Consider the following 26,456-nt stretch of genomic DNA (forward strand, 5'->3'; position numbering starts at 1 on the left):
TCTCATTTCTAGATGTGCAAAGGGAAGACCCAGGAGGGAGAAATGGCTTAGGAGATCCGTTCTTACAACGGAACAGAGACTCTCCTCACATTGTTCTCATGACTGCCGAGCAGACGGTCATAGTCACCGCCTCCTGGGTTGTTGGGCTTCTGTGCATTATGACAATTTAAAGGTCATTTAAAATTTAAAGTTAACATTGTCCCAGACTGGTGGGGACGAGGCATGGAAGAGATACGATACACTGTTTTGCAACAGCCAATCCAAACAAGTAAACAGTAAGACTTGATAAGACCTGGCCCAGCCTGGTGGCAGCACAGGCCTTTAATCCTATGCTTGGGAGGCAGAGGCAGGCCAGTTTCTGTGAGATCGAGGTCAGCCTTGTTCTACATAGCCAGTTCCAGGCCAGCCAGGATTACACAGTAAAACCCTGTCTCCAAAATAAATAAATAAACGACTGAATAATAAGATTCGATAAGACCAGCCTGAGCATTTAAATGCCTGCTTTCTAAGTTGTGCCCCAATACCTACCATTTTGGGAAGCACCATCTATAATATAGACATTGAGTATAATGACTGAGGCTACCCTTCTCTGGTCTGGAGTGGGTTCAGAGGCACCTGCTCAGCCCTGGGTTCGAGTTCTGTTATTTCTAACAGCAGAACTCTTGCTGCCCATCACCTAAGTGTGGATGTGGGAGGCGGGGCCCAGGAGACAAGCTCCAAGCTGAGTTTCTCTCTCAGTGAATGAAGGAAGACATTGGTGGAGTGAGCAGGACTCCGGATGTAGTTCACACGTGTTTCTTGGATGTCTAGTAACTTAGGGTGTCTATACTTACGGTCTTTGCAATCCATCCCGCTGTAGCCGAAGGGACACCTGGAACACATTCACAATAGGAAGTCAGGTTAAAGACCCTCGTGGGGCGTGTGCTGGAGTTCCCACCCTAATTTTCATTTCTCCCTTCCCATCTGCCTTTCCTTCTGTCCTCCCTTACCCTTTCTGTTCTCTTCTTTACGCTACCGTTTTCCCAAGAGACTATTTCATGTGGTGCTGGTACGGTGAAGTGTACTCAGTCCAAAGTGGCTTCATTTGCCACAGACTAAAGATAGCCTCCTCTGAACTCCAGGAAGGCTTGGCAATTCAGGCGAAGCTGAACCCAAGAGGCATGGCGTAGCACGGACCCTCCCGAGGGGCAACTGGTGAACAAGGACTTACTACTCATACTCAGTTTTGTTTCCTCATCTCGTAATGGGCACCTATCACGTTTCTAACTGTTGTATGATAGGTCCTACCTACTGCAGTTTCTAGAGATACAGGATGCTCCAGAACGCTGGGATGATGATGACCCAGAGATGCCCTAACGCTGCCAACCCATGCCAGCTCGCCAGCTTCCTGATACTAAAACCTCCATATGTGCTGCAAGCTCCGGCCTAGCTCTGCTGTGACAAGATCAAGATGGAGTGATTCCTTACTCTTCACACTTCTCGTCGGTCGTCTTCTGGTAGCCTGGCATGCACACACACTCCAGTGCTCCGTTATTCTTTATTAAGCATTGCTTCTTGTCTTCTGCTTTGCAGGTCTCAGGACACTCTTGAGCTTTAAAATAAAGGGAGTTCAAGGTCATGATCAGAAACGATATCTTAAAAAAAAAGTGAAGTGTGTGTGTGTGTGTGTGTGTGTGTGTGTGTGTGTGTGTGTGATGGAGGAGGGCATATTCCACAGCACATGTGTGAAGTCACAGGACAAGTTTATGGGCAGAGTCAGTTCTCTCCCTCCACCTTTACCTGGGTTTGGGGAAGAAACTCAGGCTTGCTCAGCAAGCGCCCTTGCTGGCTGAGCCGTCTCCCCAGCCCAGAGATGATCGCTTCAACCTCAAGATGACATGTGACAGCCTATAATTTTGTACATTGGTTTTTTTTAAAAGTAAAATAAAGATGTGTCTCTTGTGAAGTTCCCAGCCCACGGGAACTCAAGCAGTCATGTTTTTATTTTGAAAATAGAAAACAAAAAAGAAGCCAGGTGGTGGTGGTGGTGGTGGTGATGGCGGCGGCGGCGGCGGCGGCGCATGCCTTTAATCCCAGCACTCGGGAGGCTGAGGCAGGCAGATCTATGTGAATTTGAGACCAGCCTGGTCTACAGAGCGAGATCCAGGACAGCCAGGATACACAGAGAAACCTTGTTTTGAAACATCCTCCACCCACAAAAAAAAAAGAAGAAAGAAAGAAAGAAAGAAAGAAAGAAAGAAAGGAAGGAAGGAAGGAAGGAAGGAAGGAAGGAAAGGAAGGAAGGAAGGAAGGAAGGAAGGAAAGAGAGAAAGAAAGAAAGAAAGAAAGAAAGAAAGAAAGAAAGAAAGAAAGAAAGAAAGAAAGAAAGAAAGAAAGAAGAAAGAAAATACTAGAGGAGGGAAAGTGAGAATTGTGAGGGACGTTTAGGAGCAGGCGGGACACTTACGAAAACAAAAGGGAACCAGTGGGTTTGGCCTTGCCAGCCCAGGTTTGCATTTGCATTGAAAACCATTCTGGCAGTTGTTCTGGTCCTTTTCACAGCCGTAATAGTCACACAGATCTTGTCCTGTGAGGGGCATGAATAAGTGAAGCACACATTGAGCAAGCCCGCATAATTCATGAAAGCGGTCCCCCCCCCCTCTCGTTCTACTCTCTATTCGATATCGTTTGATTTTTGATGGGTCTAACATTCCTCCACCTATGAAACGGTGCTAATAATCCTTGTTCACGTGATTGAGTGATTGACAGTGCCCACACCAGGAGCCTCGATAAGCCTTCATTCTTTTGTTCATCTGTAGATACAGTGACATTTAAATGTTAGGCTAAGGACATTAAGGTTTTGGGTTGTTTTTTTTTTTTTATGTTGTTGTTGTTTAGGTTTTTGTTTGTTTGTTTGTTTGATAGGGTTTCTCAGTGTAGCTCTGGCTGTCCTGGAACTCAATCTATGGACCAAGCTGGACTTGAACTTGGAGATCTGCCTGCCTCTGCCTCTCAAGTGTTAGGATTAAAGGCGTGCGCCACTAAACCCAGCTTTTGACACTAAGTTTAAAATTTTTTTAAATTTGTGTGTGTGTGTGTGTGTGTGTGTGTGTGTAGTGTGAGTCACGCCATGTGTGCAGGTTCCCACCGAGGCCAGACGAGGCTGTCAGATTCTCTGGAGCTGGAGTTAAAGGCATTTGTTAGGCCCCTGACCAGGTTGCTGGGATACAAGCTCCAGTTCAGTTTTCACGACTGAACAGCAAGTGTTACTGACCACTGCCCATCTCTCCAGCCCCTGACTTATTCCCTAAGCCAGAAAGCTCTGGAAGACTCTCAGCAGGAGTATGCCGTGAGAGAACAGCCAAAAATGCTCGTCTAACTGTGGATGGTAAGTGCTAGGGAGAGAAGATGGGTCTGAGAGTGGGAGGGAGCAGGGGATAAAGGAGCTAGAGAAGTAAATAGTGTTGTTCCTCTAAGGAAGAGTCTGAGCCGTAACTAACCCCTGCAGCTTGAAAAGACCTCTGTCCTAGTTAGGGTTACCATTGCTGTGATGAAACACAGTGACCAAAGATGGGAGGAAAGGGATTATTCTGCTTACGCTTCCACCTCACAGTTTATCATCAAAGGAAGTCAGGACAGGAACTCAAGCAGGGCAGGAACCTGGAGGCAGGAACTGATGCAGAAGCCGTGGAGGGGTGCTGCTTACTGGCTTGCTCATCGTGGCTTGCTCAGCCTGCTTTCTTATAGAACCCGGGACCACCGGCCCAGGGGTGGTAGCATCCACAATGGACTGGGCCCTTCCCCATCAATCACTGATTAAGAAAACGCCCTACAGGCTGCCTACAGTCCAATCTAATGGACACACTTTCTCAGCTGAGGTTCCCACCTCTCAGATGACTCTAGCTTGTGTCAAATTGACATAAAATTAGCCAGTACAACCTCCAATCCAAAATCTAGAGAAAAAGAAGGTCCAGAAGAGAATATATTTTTGTGACCAGACCTGAAGAGCAGGAAAACTGAGGCATTGGCTTCCATCTGGGGCAGGTTGCTCTGTGGCTATTTCTCGATGTCAGCCTGTGGTTCTCAGTTAATTTAAGCCAAATGACTGGAGATGTTCAGGGAGGTGGTTCAAAAAACACTTTTCAGAGCTGGCACGGACTAGTTTCAGTTGTACCAGGGTTTCTAGGCACAGCAATGACTCGGGAGTATAAAAAACGAGGAAACTGCAGTTGGGCGGGGGGATCCCCAAGATTATCCTGAGAAATGCGCAAGTTGTTCTCAGCTGATGATCACCTGTGCTCCGTGTCCATGCTGACGGTGACTTTCAACTCTTCATGTGTGTGCTAAGTCCTGTCTGGCCCCCAACAGTACAAGGCCCAGGGCACAGAGGCTATGGTGATATGAGCTCCTACTCTAGACAAAACTCTGAGCCCAAGAAGAAACAGATCGGTGGATAGCTGTGGCACGCCCCTTAGGAGAGCTTTGTCACAGGCCCTAACATGCTGTCAAGAATCTTTGTCAAGTCCCAACGAAAGAGAGAGGGTGTTGGGAAACTCTAAGCGAACCTATTTATTTATGTTTTGAAAAACAGAAATTATGGGTTGGGGAGACGGCTCAGTCACTAAAGTACTTGCTGGGGAAGCCTGAGGACCTGAGTTCAACCCTGAATACCCACATAAAAAAGCCAGGCCTGGTGGAGCCCACTTGTAATTCTAGCTCTGGAGAAACGGGGTTAGGGGGCCTTTTGGGGCTCACTGGGCAGCCAGCCTAACCTAATCAGTGAATTCAAGGATGAGAGAGACCTTGTCTTTAAAAAGGTAGACTTTGGGCTGGAGAGATGGCTCAGAGGTTAAGAGCACTGGCTGCTCTTCCAGAGGTCCTGAGTTCAATTCCCAGCAACCATGTTGTGGTTCACAACCATCTATAATGAGATCTGGTGCTCTCTTCTGGCCTGCAGTCATACATGCCGGCAGAACACTGTATACATAATAAATAAATAAATCTTTAGAAAAATAAATAAAAAGGTAGACTTCTGGGAGTAGCTCAGTGGTGGAACACCTGACTAGCATCCAGGAGGTTCTAAGTGAAATCTCCAGCACTAGGGGGATGGCCAGAACTCACGGTGGATGTCTCCTGAGAGACAATACCTGGGTTGATTCCCAGATACAAGCCCCCCCTTACACACACACACACACACACACACACACACACACACACACACACAGAGAGAGAGAGAGAGAGAGAGAGAGAGAGAGAGAGAGAGAGATTAGCTTTGCAAACTAACTCAAAGCTTTTCAGTAAAAAGCAAAAATGTGAGGCTGTAGGGAGGGCTCAGCAGTTAAGAGCACTTGATGGCTCTTCCAGAGGCCTGGAGTTTAGTTCTCAGCACTCACATCAATCATCTGTTAGTTACCCCATGGGATCAGACACCTCTGGCCTCTTTGGGCATCTGCACTCATGTGTACAGGCCTACACATGCAATTAAAAATAACTAACTAAATAAAATCTTTTTAAAAGGGAAATTTAGAGCTGGGTGGTGGCAGGTCATGCCTTTAATCCCAGCCCTCAGGAGGCAGAGGCAGGTGGAGATCTGAGTTCAAGGCCAGCCTGTTCTACAGAGTGAGTTCCAGGACAGCCAGGGCTATACAGAGAAAACCTTGTTTAAAAAGAGAGAAAGAAAGAAAGAAAGAAAGAAAGAAAGAAAGAAAGAAAGAAAGAAAGAAAGAAAGAAAAGGAAAGAAAGAAGGAAAGAGGAAGAGAGAAAGAGAAAGAAAGAGAAAAAGAGAGAAAGAAAAAAGAAAAAGGAAAAGAAAGAAAGAAAAAAAGGAAAATTTGGAGACAGCACTCCATCTCTTGACTTGCTCCCTTCTCACATATAATGGAAAGATTAGCAGAAGGTGAGATCTTTAGGCAAACTTAAAGTCAAGTTTCAGGACTTACTAGTGTAGCCTGTCATGTTTCCATTGCTCTGAACTGCCTTCTCAATGGCAGAAGCTACAGTACTTTCATTTTGAGTTGTGCTTTCTTCAAACATGTTCACTACTGATACGTAGACTGTCTTTTCAGCAGCACGCACTGCAGATCTTGCTGACAGTGAAGAGGAGTCACTAAAAATGAAATAAAGATGTCCACGATGAACAAACTGAAGAGTCAATATACAGTACGTGAACCTCCCCGATGTCCAAATCTCCCGAGTTCTTGGCCTGGCTCCACAACCGTGGACCACATACCCAGGCCCGGGTGATACAGCGTGGCATTTTCAGCCTGGTGGCTTCTGTTTGACATGTGTTCAGAGAAGTTACAATGAGAACAGCAGTCTATTGGAGGGCACTTGGAGTCCTCAAGTCAGGGATTGACAGAGGTATAATTTGTAACCAAAGGATCCAACCAGACTAGTTCATGTGAACAAACTTGGTCCACGTGAACAAGATGCCGGGCAACCACCAACAGCCTTCCTTCTCCAGGCCACACCCTGCTCAAGCCGGCCTGAGTCCGTATGATATTAGAGGTACTATTGAGGCACACAGTTCCTTCTGTAGTACTCTGGCTAGCCACCTCTTCGTGTGTGTGTGTGTGTGTGTGTGTGTGTGTGTGTGTGTGTGTGTGTCCATGAGTGCTGCAGCACACAGATAGAGGTCAGAGGACAACTTTCTAGAATTCTGGGGATCTAACCCAGGTCATCAAGGTTGGCAGCAAGTGCCTTCACCCCCTAAGCCATCTTGCTGGCCCAAGAACTGTTTCTTACATCTTCATCTTCCTCCCTCGTATAATCTGCAACATTCTGTCTGTCCCACGAGGTACCTCACTAGATCATGACCAAGGAGTCATCTGGAACTGCCATGGACCGATAAGCCTCTATCCATAGCTCCTTTCTGGGCCCCAGAACTTTATTACCAGTTGCCATTCTGGCAAGTAGAATCCAACAGCCAGTGAAGGCCTCTGCTGGCCACCAGTGCTTTCTACAATGTGTTCCCCTACAAATATGCCCACTTGCCTTTGTGGGCCCTGGCCATGCCAAACCTGCTGGGAAGCCTGTGGGCCAGCAGCAGGCAAGTGCTGAGCCTATGGCTTTCACACAGTGTCTTGGTGGCTCATGTCACAGGCTGTTACACCCCTTCCATTCACCATAAGCAATCTGAAAGGTGACGTCCCTGACAGCTACGTGAGCTGTCTCCCATATTTGGGTGTGCTGTACTCTTTTTTTTTTTTTTGTCCTGGATCACCAAACGTTCCTGAACGTGGTAGCCAGGTTACCCTCTCATTGTCCCCTAAACTCTCATGTGTCTCCTAAAGTACCCTTTATCCTTGGTGACTTTAGCAAACCCATCCTGTAATGCCACGGCTCTATACAGACCCGCAGGCTGGCCAGTGACGGGGTAAGGACAGTCCACCTTAGGAGACAGAGTCTCACTGGACCTGGAGCTCACCAATTTGGCTAGGCTGATGGCCAAGGAGCTCCAGGGATATACCTGTCTCCGCTCCTCAAGCATGGAGGAGCTTCCCAAACATGGGCCACTGAGTGAGGCTTTTTACGTGGGTCCTGGGGATCCGAACTGAGCGCCTTGTGCTTGTGGGGCAAGCACTTTACCAACTGGGCCATCTCCCCACCCCCACGGCCACCTCTTCTTGACTTGTGACTCGACACAAGATGACTCATGACCTTGAGAGGAGAGGAGAAGTGAGGCAGAGATAATGCTGCCTCCAAAGTAGCTCACTGGCCCGGCGCACAAACTTACCTCACTTTAAGAATTATAGTCTGTCCATAACCATCACCAGGCTTATTAAATGTATTTTTAAGCTGTGGAGGAGAATAGATGTAATCACAAGATGAAAAAAATTAAAAAATTATGTTCTAGGCTTCAACATTGATTTCCTTCTTGGCTCCCTCCTTCCCTTCCCTCTTCCCCCACATTTCCCTCTTTCCTCCCTCCACCCTTTCTTCCTTCCTGAGACAGGGTTTCATGTAGCCCAGGTTGGCCTCCAACTTAGTATGTAGACAAGGATGGCCTTAAACTCCTAATCCTTCTCCTGCCTCCACCTCTGAAGTGCTGGGATTCCAGGCATGTACCACCACACCCAGAGGGAACACTGCTGGATATTAAACCTAGGGGCGAGCATTCTAGCGGCCAAGTCCACACTCACATTAGGCAGCTACTCCACTGTTGAGCCCTTTTCATTTTACAATTATATATTTATGTATCTGTTTATCTTGTGGTTCTAGGAACTGAACCCAGGACCCTGTACATGCTAGGCAAGTGTTATACCACTGAGCCATATGCCCAATCCAACTCTTTTCTAAAATATATGTGGATTAGGTTGGCTTGGAATTCACTCTTCAGTCCAGGCAAACCCTGAACTTGTAATCCTCCTGCCTCAGCTTCCTAAGTAGCTGGGATCACAGGTCTATGTCCCTAAACCTCAGCTTATTTACAGAAATAGAAACATTGAGCTTAGTATCCCAGGCACAGTGCAGAAGAGATAATCTCTATGCAAAGTCCAATTAGATCCAACTGGATAGACCCTGGGAGAGGTCTCATGGCTTGAGCTGGAACCGGCACACAAGGTCTGTTGAGAAGGAGAAGGTCTCTGATTTCCATGCTCCAGAGAATGCCAAGGGGTTCTGAAATATCCCCTTTGAATTAAAAATATCATTGACACTAGGCATGGTGCCTCATGCCTATAATGCTAGCATTCAAAAGGCTGAGACAGGAGGACTCATCATTTGAGGTCATCCCCAGTTATATAGTGAGTTCCAGGCCAGTCTGGAATTCAGTGTGAGACCTTGTCTCAAAATACTAAAACGGGTCAAAGTGCTCGCCTCACAAATCTGAGTTGAACCCCTAGGACCCACATTATAGGCAGATGCAGGAGCTGGAGAGATGGCTCAGAGGTTAAGAGCACTGGCTGCTCTTCCAGAGGTCCTGAGTTCAATTCCCAGCAACCACATGGGGGCTCAAAACCACCTGTAATGAGATCTGATGCCCTCTTCTAATATGCATGAAGACAGAGCACTCATGTACATAAAATACATGAATAAATTAATCTTATAAAATGAAAGATGGATGCAGTGGTGTACATCTGTAATCCCAGCTTTCTTTTTCTTTTTCTTTTTCTTTGTTTTTGGAGACAGGGTTTCTTTGTACAGCAGCCCTGGCTGTCCTGCTCTGGAACTCACTCAGAGAGATCAGCCTGTCTCTGCGTCCCGAGTGCTAAGCTTAAAGACCATCACCACAAATGAATCCCAGCATTCTTATGGTGAGATGGGAGGCAGAGGAAGGAGATCCTCTTGGAAAGGCTAGCTAGCCTGGAAAACGAAGTGTGGCAGAAACAAGAGGCCATACCTCAGCAAGGAGGGCCAACTCCTGAATGTTGTCCTCTGATACAGACACTATGACATACGCCCGTGTACACGCACACACATACAACAAATAAAATATTTTTAAAAGAGCAAACACAAAAACCCTCCCTAAAAGCACATAAACAAAAACACTCTTTGAAACCATATGAATGCTTCCTACCTCCCTGGCTCCCCCAGGAACACCCAGCCCTGGCTGAGCTCAGGTGTCTAAACACTGGCTGGCTAAATGCTATGGAGAGTTTCCCAGGCCTGGCAACCATGGGCTCCAGAATGTCTTTCCAAACTTTACCTCTTGCCTGCCAACACACTCGCTCTCAAGAATAGAAGTGAAGTGAAATGTTTTTGTCATGGTTTTTGAAAATGGAGAGGAGAAAGTATCTGATAAAATTCCTCTATTACAGGTAAAAATAAGCCATGTTGGTATGGAAATTTATGCAAATCTGAACATAGGAAAAAGAAAAATGTCTACCACTGAGCTATATTCCCTAGTCCGAAATAATGAATTCCTAATTAAGTTGTTATTGCTATGGGGTAAAACCCGAGACCTTTCTCATGCTGGAAAAGCACTCTGTCACTAAGCCATAGGCCCAGCCTGCTCTGAAATAACTTAAGACACTGCGAGAGTTCTTGTCTATTCAAAACCACACGGATAGCTTCCATAACAGGGAAGCCCAGCACAGTGTCTCAACACGGCTTCCGGAGGCAGGGCTCTGCTGGGTGCTCTGTCTCAGCTGCACAATCCTTCGGAGGCCCAAGAATCCCAGGGGATCTACATGCCCACCCGGAGGAGGTACATTTCACTTGGTCAACAACAGACGACTGTGCCCTGTGGCCGCGTGAAGACCGGTCCCACCCACCCCCACCCCCCACCCCTGCAGACCCAGGTGAGAAGGGAGCTGCTTCCAGGTGGGAAAGTGGGGAGACACTTACAAAGCTGACAACGTAGTTATGAAAGTCTTGATAGCCTTGCGAGTTTTTATCTTCCAAGTCAGATGATTCAGGCACCTTCATTGTAAGCTCTCCAGGGAATGTCTTTCCTGAAAAACCAGGCAGACCCTTTCTGAACCATTTAATGTTAACAGCACCCCCTTCGATTCTGTGTTTAAAACATAAGCTACTTTTCTTCTCTCTCTCTTTTTTCTCTTTCTTTTCCTTTTCCCCCTTTAGACATGGTCTCACTGTGTAGTCCTGGCTACTGGCTGGTCTGGAACTCCATTTGTAGACCAGGCTGCCCTCGAACTTACAGAGAACTGCCTGGTCTGTTTCCCAAGTGCTGGAATTTAAGACATGTGCTACCATGTGTGGCTTTTTTTTTTTTAATTTTAATTCTTGAACTTGTTGCTCATTATTTAAAATAGAAGGTTTTTTTTTGGGGGGAGGGTATCATTTATATAGAGTAGATCCCCAGAAATTAGTGTTAAAAATACAAACTTTGGGGGCATATCTCTAACTGTTATGGGCAACATAGGACATTCACTTACTATACCACTGACCTGCTCTAGCAAGAAAAGTCATTTCTTATTCATGACGCAGAACAAAAAGGAGTCATTTAGACCAGTGGTTTTCAACCTGTGAGAGGTAAATAAACCCTTTGGGGGTCAAATGACCCTTTCATAGGGCTCTCCTAAGGCGACTGGAAAACACGGATATTTACATTACGATTCATAACAATGACAAAATGACAGTTATGAAGTAGCAATGAAAATAATTTTACGGGTGGTGGCCCCCACAACATGAGGCACTGTGAAAGGGTCACAGCATCAGGAAGGTGGAGAATTGCTGTTTGGACAGGCAGCCAGGGCTCCACAGCACCGGGTGACCTATGCCGGCCTGTACTGAGGTGCATGCAAAGTCCATGTCTGGAGCTCGGACAGCTCAGATCAGGGCCCAGCCTGCTACCCTCTTCTGCCTCAGTGCCCTGGCGTTGGAATGGTACACCGTGGACAATCTCGTCATCACGGAGTCAGTTTTCAGGGGCCCTGGCAACACTTGCTTTTTTTTTTTTTTTTTTTTTGGTTTTTCGAGACAGGGTTTCTCTTGTGTAGCTTTGCGCCTTTCCTAGAACTCACTTGGTAGCCCAGGCTGGCCTCGAACTCACAGAGATCTGCCTGCCTCTGCCTCCCAAGTGCTGGAATTAAAGGCGTGTGCCACCACCGTCCGGCCAACACTTGCTTTTATTTTGCATCTAGTGCATTCCAGAGCAGCAGAGGGAAGGTTCTGCCCACACCAGACCTAGCTTGCTTGCAAATCGGCCTTGCTCGATCTCTACTCCCCAGGGTTGGCTGGGACAAAAGCCTTCCCTGGCCACCCTTCTTTGCTTTCAATTTTTCCTCTGCCCCTTTTCCTACCATTTTGAGATTCCCCTAAAGCCCGCTTTAGTTATGAGATTCAGGGCTCTGCCGTGTTCATCTCTTGTAACTTACCTTTCTCACACGATGGAGTTTTATAGTAATAGCCTTCTGAACACAAGCAGACACGCTCAGAATGCAGGTTAACACAAGAAGCAGTTCCTTTACAGGGTTCAATCACACAAGGATCACGGGGACCTTAGACGGAGGAGGAAGACATTATAAATCCATAAAACTCAGCAAATAACTCCTGGTGACTCCTGTCTGCTCTTCACACCCTCCCTCTAGACACACTTGTTTTTCTTTAAAGACACGGTCTCACTGTGCAGCCCTGGCTGTCCTGGAACTTGCTATGTTGACCAGGCTGGCCTTGAACTCACCAAGATCTGCCTGCCTCTGCCTCCCCAGTGCTGGGACTAAAGGTGTGCGCCACCACTGCCTGGCCTCTCTACCCTTTTTGTATGACTCTATCATACGTTCTTAGAAGGGCTGGGAACAGACTGCTGGCTTCGGTCTCTGGGGAAGCCCAGCATTGTGGTTTCGGAGCTGAGTGCCCCTGACAGTGGAGATTGAGATTGGTGGCAGAGCCCTGCTTTGTGAAGAAAGGCAGCTTTCCAATCCTAAGGAGTGGAAGATCTTCAGAACTCTCCAGTGCTCAAGGACACTCAGTGCCCGCTTCTCTGCCACCGAGTAGGGCTCCCCCAAGCCTTCTAAAAACAAAGCCACTTTTTACAGAATGGTGTGGCGATCACCATACAGGCAGGACAGCAGGACGTTCCCAAGGGAAACCAGATGTCTTGTTCTGATAAGCAGAGCCGGCACACACTCATGAAGAAAGCCAGGCATGGTGGCATATGTGTTTAATCCCAGCCCTTACGAGGTAGACACAGGATCTCTGGCAGTTTGAGGCCAGCCTGGTCTACAGAAGACTTTTCTTCAAAAAGAAGAAACGGAGGGAGGAAGGGAACAATAAGGGAGAGGCAATGCAGATTCACCAGTGAACGTCCTCCTGTTGAAGTATGAACCGAATCTCACCCTGCTTAGCTTCTCCCAAGGTCAGGTTCAAGTCAGGGTAGACTGGCCTGGGCAACCCAGTGAGCTTTCTAAGAGGAGAAACTAGGATGCTCTACACCCTTGGCTCTGGGAGCGAGGACGCAGCATAAAGAAATAGCAGATGGCTCCTGAACCCTGGCCTAGGTTCTGGGCCAGGCACATGTGTCTCAGGCCCTCCTTCCAGAGCGCGGGTGAGATTGGAGGAGGGTGTTCTGTAGGTGAGCAAATGGTGATCTTGGTTGGCCTGCCTGCCTTCCTCCCTTCCCCTCCCTTCCCCTCCTCTCCCCTCCCCTCTCCTCCCCTCCCCTTTCTTTTTCCAGTACTGAGGACTGAAACCAGACCTGAACCTATGAACTCAGCCATAGGTTGCCATTTTCTTCATCTCCATAGATTCTGAAGATTTTTCAAAAAGCGTTTTGTTTTGTTTTGTTTTGTTTTTTGTCTTTTCTTTTGTTTTTTTGAGACAGGGTTTCTCTGTGTAGCCCTGGCTGTCCTGGAACTCGCTCTGTAGACCAGGCTGGCCTCGAACTCACAGAGATCCACCTGCCTCTGCTTCGTGAGTGTTGGGATTAAGGCATGCGCCACCACCGCCCAGCATTCATTACAAAGTCTTAAGTGATTCCACTGAAGCCGAGAGAAGCGATCTGCCTCGTACCAGCCAGCATCAGCAGCTCACACAGGACTGCTGTGGAGGAAGCAGGAGCGGCCTGGAGAAGCTCCCATGCCAGAGTCCACCACAGCCGTCCGCATGCCTGTGACCCCTCTGCCCTGCTCTACCTAGAAGATTGGGGAGGCAGTGTCAGAGACAGGCTGAGTTCTGTTTTCTTAGCTCTATCAAGGAAAACTTGGAAAATGATCAAAAGTATAGGGAGACACAAACACACTCTCTTTGGGCAGGTCACTGTTTCCTTGGAGTCTCATTTTCTTTCTCTGAGAATGGCACGGTATATTGAACTCTAAACTGTGAAGTCTGAGGAGTCCTCTAGGCAAAGTTGGTAAATTATGGCTCATGAGCCATAACTAACCAACCCTTTATTTTTATAAATAAAGTTTTATTGGGATATAGCCAAGTTCACTCATTTTTACATTGACATGGCTGCTTTTATGTTAAAATGTCAGAAGTTAACAGTTTTAACAGAGACCCTGTGTTGTCCACACAGCCTAAAATACATACTGTTTGTCACTGATAAACTTCGATGACACTTACTCTAGATCAAGCTTGGAGACATGAGCCAAGTGGTTTCTCTTTTAGTAACATTGGCTTATGGCCAATTCCACACAAGTGGCTGTGCTTGGGCCCTGGTCAGCCAGCGACTGTTTGAGGACAGCCATTGTTTGGCTCCTTAACCCTGGGGCTCAAACTCAAAGGCTTGACTCAGTTTCCAAATTGTGATCAGCCACCATCTTGACTGACTCCAGGGTAGAGCTGACTTCTTCCTTAAAGACGAATGTGGCCAATGAGCCAGCGCTTAGTCAAACCCGGTCTTTTGAGAGAACCTGAAGCTACTTCCAACTCTCTTATGGGTAGCTTCACAAAGGCCAAACTCATAAAAACACACTCCACCGCCGGCATGGAGCTTGAGCAGCAGGAAGGAAAGAATGTGACCGACTGCTTACCTTGGGCCTCTTCTGCCATGACGGAACTTTTGAGGTTTTTCCCTAGCCATTTCCCTTCCTCTCCAGAACACACTGACATCACACCCCCAGTGCTGTGCACCCCAGTGGGGAGATTTTTAGGGATCACTCTTACCTGGAGCGGTAGTCTGTGAGGAGACACTAGGAGACTGAGTTGTCCCAGAGGTCAGATTTGAAGTACTGGCTGACTCCGTTGTCCCAGAGGACTGAGATGAAGTACTGGCTGACTCAGTTGTCCCAGAGGACTGAGTTGAAGTACTGGCTGACTCAGTTGTCCCAGAGGACTGAGTTGAAGTACTGGCTGACTGAGTTGTTCCAGAGGACTGAGTTGAAGTACTGGCTGACTCAGTTGTCCCAGAGGACTGAGTTGAAGTGCTGGCCGACTCAGTTGTTCCAGAGGACTGAGTTGAAGTGCTGGCTGACTCAGTTGTCCCAGAGGACTGAGTTGAAGTACTGGCCGACTCAGTTGTCCCAGAGGACTGAGTTGAAGTACTGGCTGACTCAGTTGTCCCAGAGGACTGAGTTGAAGTACTGGCTGACTCAGTTGTCCCAGAGGACTGAGTTGAAGTACTGGCTGACTCAGTTGTCCCAGAGGACTGAGTTGAAGTACTGGCCGACTCAGTTGTCCAGAGGACTGAGTTGAAGTACTGGTAGACTCAGTTGTTGTAGGGGTCTGAGTTGAAGGATTGTTTTCAGTTTCATTGTCTTTATCTTCGGCAGCACTTGAGGCAGAGGCTGCTGTGATTTTGGTTGCGGGAACAAAGAAGACAAGTGTCAGAAGACAGTGCATTGGATAAACAATGGTAATTACTGTCAATTCTAATCAGCACTCAACTTAGGGTTTTCTGGAAAAATGAATATATATATATATATATATATATATAATATATATATATATGATTATGTTAAAAGTGGAAACACATGACTACATCTACACACAAAAAAATAAGTAAAATTAAACAGACAAAAATGGAAAATGTTACTGAAAACTGTGACACTTACTAATAATGTAGCTTAACGATAGGTATGGAGAACTTAGTGTGGAGCTGATGTGATAATATTTACTATAAAGAGTACAAAGTCAGGAGAGATGGCATATGCCTGTGGAGGCCAGCCTGGGCTATACAAGGCCATGTCTCAAAAATGAAAACAAAAACGAAGAACACTGAGATAAGTCCTTGAACTTTGGAGACAGAGGGAAGAGGCTCTGGACTTCAAGGTTATCTTTTGCTATATATAAATTTTGGGGCTAGCCTGAGCTACAAGGAGACTCTATCTCAATAAAAAAAGAGATTAGTACCAGGTAATAACAAAATTTTTATCTATAGTTGGGAAACTGCCAATCCGTGTTTAATAAATTCCCAGACCATTCAGAAGAAGACAATCGAAATTGCCACCAGGTGGCGCTGCTGTCACCAGGAAGAGGAGTCAGTCTCTCTCTCTCTCTCTACCTACCTACCTACCTATCTATCTATCTATCTATCTATCTATCTATCTATCTATCTATCTATCTATCTATCTATCTATCTGTTGTGGCTTTCTATATTTTAAGGTAATTGCCCCAGTTCTCCTTTGTGGGGTAGTTTTCTCTGCTGATAGACTATAGAAGGGGTAATTTGGAAGGAAGTATTTAAAGAATAATTATATAGATTACATAAAAATACTTCATTAAATCCTGATTAAACTTCTTCCAGAGCACCTATAGGGTGCCAACTATTGGCTTAACTGAGAAAAAAAATATCCCCTGGATGGGCTCTTTTCCAGAACACTCCAGGACCAACACTGTCCAGGGCATATCATAGCTAATGCTAGCTGGGAGCCACAACATGCCTCTGCCAGGCAGAAGTCCTTCAATAGTAAGAAATGTTAGTTCCCACTAGATGCTGTGGGAAAGAGCAGCCATAGAGCTCAGAGAAAGCAAAACACTGGCAAACGGTGCCTCATGAAGGGACTTAGGAAATCATGTGAGAACGTCTTCATTGTCCAGTAAGTACTTAGGATACTTTTAGGTAGCAGAGATGGAAGGTGCACAAAATCCACTTCCTATCCTTGGCCGCTAAGACTGACCGGAACTCATGCATCCACACACTAGACAAATTCTCAAGATTCCATAGGAATGAAAAAAAATTTCTTTTTCAAAATCAAGCCTGTCCACTGTAGTCTATGTGGCCGTGGGATGCTTGGGTGGGGCAGGTCAAGGCAGGGTAGGGCAGGTACTTGCTTCATTTCATACACTTCTGGGCGGCCTGAGCGTCTTACAGCCAGTCTACATCACCAAAACAACTTTTAAACAAGAGCAAAACACAAATGTTTAAAAATTGGACACAAGGGCCAGGAGTGGCAGCCTTTAATCCCAGCACTCGGGAGGCTGAGGCAGGTGGATCTCTGTGAGTTCGATGCCAACCTGGTCTACAAAGAAAGTTCCAGGACAGCCAGGATTGTTACACAGAGAAACCCTGTCTTGAAAAACAAAACAAAACAACAACAACAAATTGGATACAAGGGCAGATATGACACTAAGTGCCAAGGTCACTATCTATCGGCTTCTCGCCATGGCGGCCACTCTTCAGGATAGGGCTGCCTCCTCTTTGATCACACAGGAAGAAACCGCAGCCCGTCACTCACTAGACAGTGTTTGGATCCCTGCCTGCCTTCCTCTGATGTGTGGACTCTGCTCCTGTCCCCTGCTGGGGGGACTTCTTTGGGCCAAGACTCCTTACTATAAGTATAGGGTATCTTGAGATCAATGACAATGGATCCTCTGACCTCCAACCACTTCCCCAAGCCCTCCCAGAAAAGCATTCCCTTCTCAGTATCCCGTTTTTATGTCTTACAAGAAGGCAGGCATTCCTTCTGCATGGTGGACTCCTGGAAGCCATGTAGATCTGGCCAGTTCTTGTTAGGGCCTGAAGGTTTGGCCACAGGGCCTGCCCCAGGCTTGCCAGGGGAGATCTAGTGAGGCCTGCGCTCCTGTTAGGACAACTCCCCAACCCCAAGATTGAAACCAGCTCTCGAAAAAAAAAAAATCATATCTCGGGCCAGAGAAATAGCTCAATAAGTGAAGAAAAAGAGCTCGCTGCCAAGGCTGACAGCCGGAGTTCAATCCCCCTCGAACGGTGAGAGGAAAGAACCCACTTCTGTCCTCTGACCTCCACACACAGGCACCCGCAGGTAAATAAATGACTTTTTAAAAAGCCACATCTTGCCATGCACCTAGGCTCATGCCTAGAACCCAGCACTCGAAGGCAGATGAACCAGAAGCTGAAGTTGGTCTGCTGTACAGACAGCTCACTCAGCCTTGGCAGCCTGGAATCGAAACAAGCGGCCCTCTAAGCTCAGTTTCTCTTCCCCTTTCCACTGTGTCAAATGCCTTATTCCTTTTTTTGCATTTGGCTTCTGGATCTGGAGTCTTCTCTCAGACAGGTGGGCAAATTCCTCACCCACTCACACCCAAATAACTCCCCAGTCCGGAAGAAGAGCACCTGTATGAGGTCCAACCCACACCGGGATTGCTCTTTTTGGCCAGTGATCTCCAATTTCAAGCCTGGGTGAAAACAAAGGTATCTTCCCCCTGGGCCTGGCTCTTTGATGATCCCAGGAACAGTCCCAGCTTGCCACTGTAAGATACCTGACCCTTGAAATACTGAGCCATCTTTAGCCAACCTCAGACAAACCTCCGCCCTGCTGTGTCCCAAAGTTACTCTTAGACGTCTTTTGCTACTTCTGTCTTTTCGGTCACAAACGAAAAATGCCAGCGTCTTTGAGCTGAGCTGGACAAGAAATTTCCTTTACCAAATGGTCCCAAGTCAAGACCGCCAGCAGATTCAAGAACTGGCAGGCTTGAGCCTGCTTGCTTTGTTTCAGAAGCTACAAAGCCACCTGAAGTAATCAAGTTACAGAAACAAACAAACAAGGTTTCTTACCCAAGAGCACCAAAAGGAGACCAAGAGAGAGAACCAGGGAGGCTTTCATGGTGGCTGTTCTTGCTGGATAATCCAAGGAGGAAATGGGTCCTCTCCTTGGCTGCTGGAGTTTTAACTGTCTTTCAGGTCCGAAGTCCAGTCATTAACTGACGTCAATACAGGCAAAGGCAATTTGCTGTTAGAATCTGGTCATATACCACAGGCTGCTTCCAGCCTCAGAGGTGGATGACCCGAACCCAACTTCAAGATGATTTCCTTGACACAAAGTCCAGAACAACTCAGGACTTCTGAGATCTCTTTAGAAATCTTTGCAAGGTGAGAGGTGAGTGCGATCAGTTAATCCCCTCGTATCTTGGGCATGGCTGACCTATCACCTGTTTAAGCCCACTGTCCCTTTAAACACTCATCTAGACGTAAATGATGGTCTCACCTCCGACCCCCTTTTAATTGTTTGAAGACTACAATTTTGTGTGTGCACACCACGGTGCTCATATGGATGTCAGAGGACAGCGTGTGGGGTCAGTTCTTGACCTTTACCATGTGGGGGGGTCAAGGGATGGAACTCAGGTCATCAGGCTTGGTGGCAAATGCCTTTGCCACTGCGTCATCCTCTCGGCTCTCACCCACCCCACCCCCGTTGACTACAAGGAACTCAGTTTTCTCCCCCTGGGGTTCCAAGCATCCCTGATAAGTACTTTGGTGTTTCCCCAAACTGTCTGTGACTTGACTTCTGTTATCTTTTGCTGTGGGCTCCCGCTCTGGACTTCCTTCACTGGTCACCTCTAGAAACTTTATAATCACACCTCCAAGCTTCCATGGCTCTCACAAGTCACTCTACCTGGACAGAGACCCCAATATGCCATGCTCCTATGAGAAGCAGCTTGAAGGTCCCTGAGGGATGGACTCCCTCTCTCATAATCAGCTTGGGCCCCCATCTGAGGTGTTCCCGATTTTAACAAGGGGAAAGAAAAAGTATCACAATTGCCTCTCCTTCGAAATCCCACATGCAAAGAGAAGACTTGGGAGGCAGAAGAGGCAGACAGATCTCTGTGAGTTGGAGGCCAGCCTGGGCTACCTAGAGAGTTTCAGGCCATCCAGGGCTACATAATGAGACTGTCTCTAAAAAACAACAAAAACCAGCTGGGCGGTGATGGCGCACGCCTTTAGTCCCAGCACTCGGGAGGCAGGGCCAGGCAGATCTCTGTGAGTTCGAGGCCAGCCTGGTCTACAGAGCGAGATCCAGGACAGGCTCCAAAGCTACACGGAGAAACCCTGTCTTGGGGGTGGGGGGTGGGGGGGAACACCCACATACAAACAAAGCAAACAAACAAAACCAGAAACAGAACAACCACCATGTGAAAGGGGAGAAAACGTCATAGTCTCTTTTCCTTACTATTTAAAGTAGCCTGTGAGAGAGAGGAGCTGGAGATATGGCTCAATTAATAGAAGGCTTGCCGGCATGGACTAGGCATGGTGGCACAGGACTGTAATTCCAGTAATTGGGATCAGAAGTTCAAGGCACCGTCTCTTTCTCACACACACACAACATTATATCACTAAACTCACTAAATAAAAAGGACTCCTTCCTTGCTATTAAAAACAGGGAGGGGAGCCAGGGAGGGGAGTAGCAGCTTGGCTGAGGCCCGTTAAGGAAAGGCCGCTTCCTCCTGGCCAAGCAGGGCTGTTGTGATGGCCGGATCACTCTTTTTCATGTGCTCGGCTCTGGGCTGTGTCTCTGGCCCTGGGTAGAAACACGGCTTCCCAGAGAAGAAACGCAGGCACACGAGCATTCCTGCTCTTAAGACTGAATCCATGTGGGGCCAGGCGGTGGTGGCACACGCCGCCGCCTTTAATCCTAGCACCCAGGAAGCAGAGGCAGGTGGATGGATCTCTGTGAGTTTGAGACCAGCCTGGTCTACAGAGTGAGTTCCAGGACAGCCAGGGCTCACAGAGAAACCCTGTCTCAAAACTCCACCATCAAAAATAAATAAATACATAAATACATTAATTAATTAAAATAAAAGACTTAATCCTAATGGTCCTGTTGACCACCTGGGTAGGACACTGACCCTCAGAAAAGCCCGCCTCAACACGAGTTGGCCCAGTGGGTCCCTCGGTTGTTATTACTGTCACCTCGTGTGTATCTGGTGGCAATGGCCTCTGTGACCACTGTGGCCATTGTCCACTCTCTTCCCTGAGAGTGAACCGGTTTCCTCAAGAGTAAATTGACAGTCTTCTACACTAGGCTTCGTGTATCCCAGTTCCTTCATAGACAACCGGAGGACAGGGAGCCGAGAGGAGGCTAGAGCGACATCCCACTCAGGGCGTCAGATCTAGCATTCAAACCCACGGCAGGAAGGCTGCTGGGTGACAGGTCACAGAAGAGGAAAAGACCTCTACCAGAGCGTGCTCACCTGTCACCCCATGGGCTTCCTCCACCCTTTGCTCTCCAGCCCCTGAGTCCTGGGAGTCACCTCTGTCACCTGATTAGGCTTTCTTAATCCCATCCTTTCTTTATTTCCAGCCCCACCCAGAGGAAGACACGCCAGCCATCCTCAGGGTTTTTAACCTGGATCTTAACTCTGTCTTCCATTTAAAACTTATATTAACACCCAGAAGCTCCTATTGTCCCCAAAGTCTCCACTCAAGAGTATGACAAAGGGGGGCTGCAGAGATGATTTAGAGGTTTAAAAAAGGGCTTCCTGTTTTTGCTCATGACTGGAGTTCCGTTCTCAGTGTGCAGGTCAGGTGGCTCTCAACTGATCCTGTAACTCCAGTCCCCGGGGAATCCATGCCTCTGGCCTCGGTGGGCACCTGCACTCATGTGTGGGCATACACACACGCCCTTAAAAATAGTAATATATATATAAAAAGAAGAGCCGGGCAACAGTGGCACACACCTTTAATCCCAGCACTCAGGAGGCAGAGCCAGGTGGATCACTGTGAGTTCGAGGTCAGCCTGGTCTACAGAGCGAGATCCAGGACAGGCACCAAAACTACATGGAGAAACCCTGTCTCGAAAAACCAAAAATAAATAAATAAATAAATGAATGAATAAATTCATTTAATTTAATTAAATAAAAATAAAAAGAATATGATAAGGAGGCTGGGGAGAGGGCTTAGTCAGCAGCTTGAGGACCTGAGTCAAGACCCCAGAATCCATGTTAAAAGACGGCACATGGGTGCAGGTTTATAACCCCGGTGTGGGGGTGGGGGCACAGATCCTGGGCTTTCCGGGGATCACTCAGGACTAGCTAGCCTAGCCGAAAAGGCGAGCTCCAGGTTCGGTGAGAGACCCTGTCTCAAAACATAAGCAGGGGAGCCTCAGAGGATGCCCTGGTGCTGGACTTACAGGCGGCTATGAGCTGCCTGACCTGGACACTGGGAACCAAACCTGGGTCCCCTGGAAGAGCAGGAAGTTCTCTTAGCTGCTGAGCCATCTCTCCAGCCCTTAACATGTTTTTCTACACCCAAGGTGAAGTAAAAGCCTGGGGTTGGGAGTAAGGTCCAGGAGGCCTTACAAAATTGACATGAGAAAGCCATCTGTTGGGGAGGAAGTCTGGAGTCACCCCCATACCCCTTCCATCTCCAGCAGGGCTGTCTAGAAATTCTGGGGCCACTGGCTCAGGCACAGAGCACACCAGAGTGTCTAAAGGGGCCTAAAGCATGTTAACAATACCAAAAAGCACACCCCTGCGTGGAGACTCAAATGCTAACCAGACATGGGACATAGGAAGTTGCATGTAGAACTACACGTATCAGAGCATGTTGGAGAAACCCTGCACTATCCAATGACCTAGCCTGCCTGCCTATGTTACACAGGACCCTATGCTTTGCACAGCAGTGTGGCTGAGTGGCTAACCCATCTCACGTCACTCTGTGTCTGCTGCGACTGAGTGTTCCTGTTCAGTTCCCTATTCATGGACACAAGACCTGGAACTCTCAACAAGTGCGCATCAGACCCTGATAGCCACCGATACCCAAAGCTCACCATGTTGTGCCCGTTATCCTCAGCTTGAATGGCACCAGAGTTAAAAAGCACCTTTTCATCCTTTTTCCATATTCTCCTTCTTTCTTTTCTTTTTTCTTCCTTCCTTCCTTCCTTCCTTCCTTCCTTCCTTCCTTCCTTCCTTCCTTCCTTCCTTCCTTCCTTCCTTCCTTTCTTCCCCTTCCTTCCTTCCTTCCTTTCTTTCCTTTTCTTTTCTGTTTGTTTGGTTTGTTTGTTTGTTTGTTTGTTTTTTAAAGACAGGGTGCCTCTGTGTAGCCCTGGCTGCCCTGGAACTCACTCTGCAGACCAGGCTGGCCTCAAACTCATAGAGATCCACCTGCCTCTGTCTCCTGAGTACTAAAATTTAAGACATGCACCACCACTGCCTGGCTGTCTCCTTTCTTTTTTAATTTTATCTCTTTTTTTACAGATGAACTTTATTGGGATCTGATTTATAACATTAGATTCTGTCCAGTTCATTGTACAAGGAAGTTTTGATCACTGGGTAGACATATGAATTCTGCAGATATACAACCAAGAGACTCTGGTTCCCCCCTCCACCAGTCCACCCCAACCCCAGGCCACTGACCCATTTCTGTCCCTTGTCATTTTCTAGAGTTTTCCGTAAGTGGTATCCTACCCACGTGCTGTATGTATTTTTTTTTTCCTTTTGGCCTTTCAGCACACTCCTTTTGAGAATCATCTACATAGTGTCTGTCAATAGTTCCACATTCTGTAGAGGATTCTAGGCTATGAATTCACTATGGTTTATTTTATTTTATTTTTTAATGAGAAAAAGCCCTAAGCCACAGTCTTCAAAATAAACTCCTTTCTTCTTGTTGGAGTAGTTTCTAGGCTGGGTTTTCTTGTTTTCATTTTTAACAAATAGGACGCTCTAACTTGTACGATTTCACACTCCCACTGGCAGTATATGAGGACTACAGTTGGTCTCCGTCCTTGCCAACACTTGATACTGTCGGTTTCTGTACTAGATGTTCTAACTGGTAGGTAGCCTTTCTGGCTTTAGTTTGTATCTCCTGGTGATAAAGGATATTGAACATTTTTCCATGTGCTTATTAGGCATTTACTTCTCCCTCTCTAAGCTATCTGTTCCAATAATTTGTCTATTTTTATTTACTTAACACACACACACACACCAGACAGGCTCGTCTAGAATTCTCTATGTGGCTTAAACTTTTGATTTTCCTATTTCTATCTCCCAAGTGCTGGGGCCACAGGCGTATATCACCATGCCATCATGTCTAGTTTAATCCAGCGTCTGGGACTGAACCCAGGGTTTCACGTGTGCTAGCCAAGGGCTCTACCCACTGAGCTACATCCAAGTCCAAATTTTCCTATTTTAAATTAATTGTTGCCGGGTGGTGGGAGGCAGAGCCAGGTGGATCTCTGTGAGTTTGAGGCCAGCCTGGGCTACAGAGGGAGATCCAGGACAGGCAGGGCTATGTTAATGAGACCCTGTCATGAAAATCAACTCCCCCCCCCCCCTGCGAAAAGAAAAGCAGAGGAATTCATGAAGCCCTGAAAGTGGGAACCGGTGATCACTTTGTCTTCTGCCCCCTTCTAGCTGGACACAGTCCAGACTTCAACATCCCACGGTTACGGAACCCCTCGTTGGGGGGAATCTTCTTTCTGTTGCTGCTTCTTCCATGTGGAGGAGGCTCGCTTCCTACCAGGCTCCCAGATTCCTGCATTTCTTTATTAACTTTACCCTAAGTGGTTTCAGAAGGGCAAACTCACCTCAGATCCCACATTTCCCCGTGGGGACAGACCCTGGGTTCTGGACCATGGTTCTAGGACGGTAAAGATTCAGTATGGGCAAGTCCAGCCAAGGGCTAGGTGCTGGAGGCCAGCCTGGCCTGCACAGTGAGACTTCGTATCAAAAGAAGAAAAGAAAGAGGGGAAGAAGAGGCGTGTGTGTGTGTGTGTGTGTGTATATGTGTGTGTGTGTGTGTGTGTGTGTGTGTGTGTATGTGTGGTGTGTGTGTGTGAATGTGGGTTGTGTGAATGTGGGTGTGTGTGAATGTGTGTGTGTGTGTGAATGTGGGTGTGTGTTGCTTGTGAGCTCACGCACAGGAATAAAGTTAACAGTAGATGTCTACATTGATCATTCTTCACTTTATTTCCTGAGTCAGTCTCTCTCACTGAGCACAGAGTTTGCCAATTCTGGTTAGTCTAGCTAGGCAGATTGCGGGGGGCGGGGGCAAAGGGGGGGTCCATCCCCGTCTCTCCCCAGTGCTGGGATTGTAGGTGTTCACGGCACCTACTGGCTCGTGCGTGGGTTCAGGGTAAATGCTTCACCCACTGAGCCGTTCCCCGACCCTCTACTTCTCTGTTTGTGTTTACTTATTTTCGCTGTGTTGTCTTGTCTTCATTATGTAGCCCAGGCTGGCCTTGAACTGCTGATGATCCCCCTGTCTCAGCCTCCTGATTGCTGGGACTATAGGTGTGCACCACCACACTGGGCTCAAAAGAAGCAACTAAATAAGAATGATATCTTACTCTGCCATTCTGCCGTGCTTTTTGTCTTCTCACATAATTAGAACCCAGACAGGAAAAAGGGATGGTTTTATGTGTGTATTTGTGTATATGTGTGTGTATGTATGTGTGTGTATATATGTGTGTATGTATGTGTGTGCATGTATGCATGTATATGGTGTATGTTGGTGTGTGTGTGTATGGTGTATGTTGGTGTGTGTATGTGTGTATATATGTGTATGTGTATATGTATGTATGTATGTATGTATGTATGTGTGTGTGTGTGTGCGCGCGCGCGTGCATGCATGCAGCAGGTCCTTATGTTTACAGGGCAAACACTTTACAGACAGCTATCTCTCCAGCCCCTTGTTTCATTTTTGGAGACAGGACCTCATGTAGCCCAGGCTGGCCTTGGATTTACTGTTTACTGCAGCTGGCCATGCATTCACCTTTCTCTTGTTTCCCTACCTCTCAAGTGCTCGGATTGCGGCACACACCACATGCCTGGCTCCCAGCAGGTACTGAAAGCATCTCTGTACAAGACTAAGCGATGAACAAGACCTCCGCCTCCCTGGAACATCCATGAGCGGGTGTGTAGTGGGGACCAGCAGTACACAAGCAATGAAATGAAGGAATTTCCAAGTGCTACGTGCTGTGAAGGAAATAAGACACACAACGGGGTAGTGGTGTGTAGGACGGGAGTGCTGTCTTATGTGGAAAGGTTGGCGGGATCTTCTTACAGGAACTGACAGCAGGCTAGACCTGCTACTCAAGAGGCCTCAGGAGAAACAGAAGAACATTCCAGGCTGATGCAACAGCCAGTACAAAGGTCAGGAGTCTAGAGCAGAGCTGCTGGGTTTGAGGAGGCCTGTGGAGGTTTAGGGGACCAGGAGAGGTGATGTCAGAGGCAGGTTGGGTCTGATCCTGCAGGGCGAGCTGGGTGGACTTCAGCCTTCTGCAGCCTAAGGAGTCACTGGTATCTCAGCTCGAGGATGGCAGAGGTCTTCTTTGCTGCCTTATCTAAAGGATTAGCTGCACCCGGTGGACTCTATCCAGTAGCCTTTTCTCTCTATTGGTTTAGCTGACTGTGGCTCCTGCCCTATTCACCCCCCATCTCCACCCCTCAGAACAGCTGGCAGGCAGGATTCGCTCAGTAAATATTTATGAAAATGAAAGAATGGGTGGATGAATGCTGTGGGCTTTGTTCTGGGTGCAGGGAGCAGGAATGCAAAGCGAGCAAGGCCAGGAGCGGAGGCTGGGGGCTCCCTGGGCGTTTGGGTGATGTTCTCCAAAAGGGGGTTGTTATGCTCAAATAATTCACAAAAGAGAAAATGCAGTCAGTGAGTGAACAGGTGGGAGAAATAGCCAACTTTTCACAATTTTTTTTTTTTTTTTTTTTTTGAGACAGGGTTTCTCTGTGTAGCTTTGTACCTTTCCTGGGACTCACTTGGTAGCCCAGGCTGGCCTCGAACTCACAGAGATCTGCCTGGCTCTGCCTCCCGAGTGCTGGGATTAAAGGCGTGCGCCACCACCGCCCGGCCAAGCCGAGGAGCCACAAATTTTAAAGGCATGCAAATGCTAAAAGAAGAATAAAATACGACTCCATTGTTACTTGTTATTATGTGTGCCTGTGCCCCTGTGTGTGTGTGTGTGTGTGTGTGTGTGTGTGTGTGTGT

General features: G+C 47.4%; 1 protein-coding gene across 1 annotated transcript in view; it reads right to left on the minus strand.

Moving 5' to 3' along the window:
* The window catches only part of Muc13 (mucin 13, cell surface associated), a 59,648-nt gene that overhangs the window by 5,093 nt on the left and 28,099 nt on the right, over nt 1-26,456 (minus strand). The window contains exons 2-9 of the mRNA XM_028886360.2: nt 14,489-15,007; nt 11,761-11,883; nt 10,268-10,374; nt 7,716-7,777; nt 5,920-6,086; nt 2,447-2,566; nt 1,468-1,591; nt 834-871 (exon numbers count right to left, since the gene is read on the minus strand). Coding sequence (XP_028742193.2) covers nt 834-871; nt 1,468-1,591; nt 2,447-2,566; nt 5,920-6,086; nt 7,716-7,777; nt 10,268-10,374; nt 11,761-11,883; nt 14,489-15,007 — 1,260 coding nt within the window. The remainder of the gene's footprint in view (nt 1-833; nt 872-1,467; nt 1,592-2,446; nt 2,567-5,919; nt 6,087-7,715; nt 7,778-10,267; nt 10,375-11,760; nt 11,884-14,488; nt 15,008-26,456) is intronic.

The sequence above is a fragment of the Peromyscus leucopus genome, chromosome 12 (assembly GCF_004664715.2).
Source record: "Peromyscus leucopus breed LL Stock chromosome 12, UCI_PerLeu_2.1, whole genome shotgun sequence".
Classification (NCBI taxonomy): domain Eukaryota; kingdom Metazoa; phylum Chordata; class Mammalia; order Rodentia; family Cricetidae; genus Peromyscus; species Peromyscus leucopus.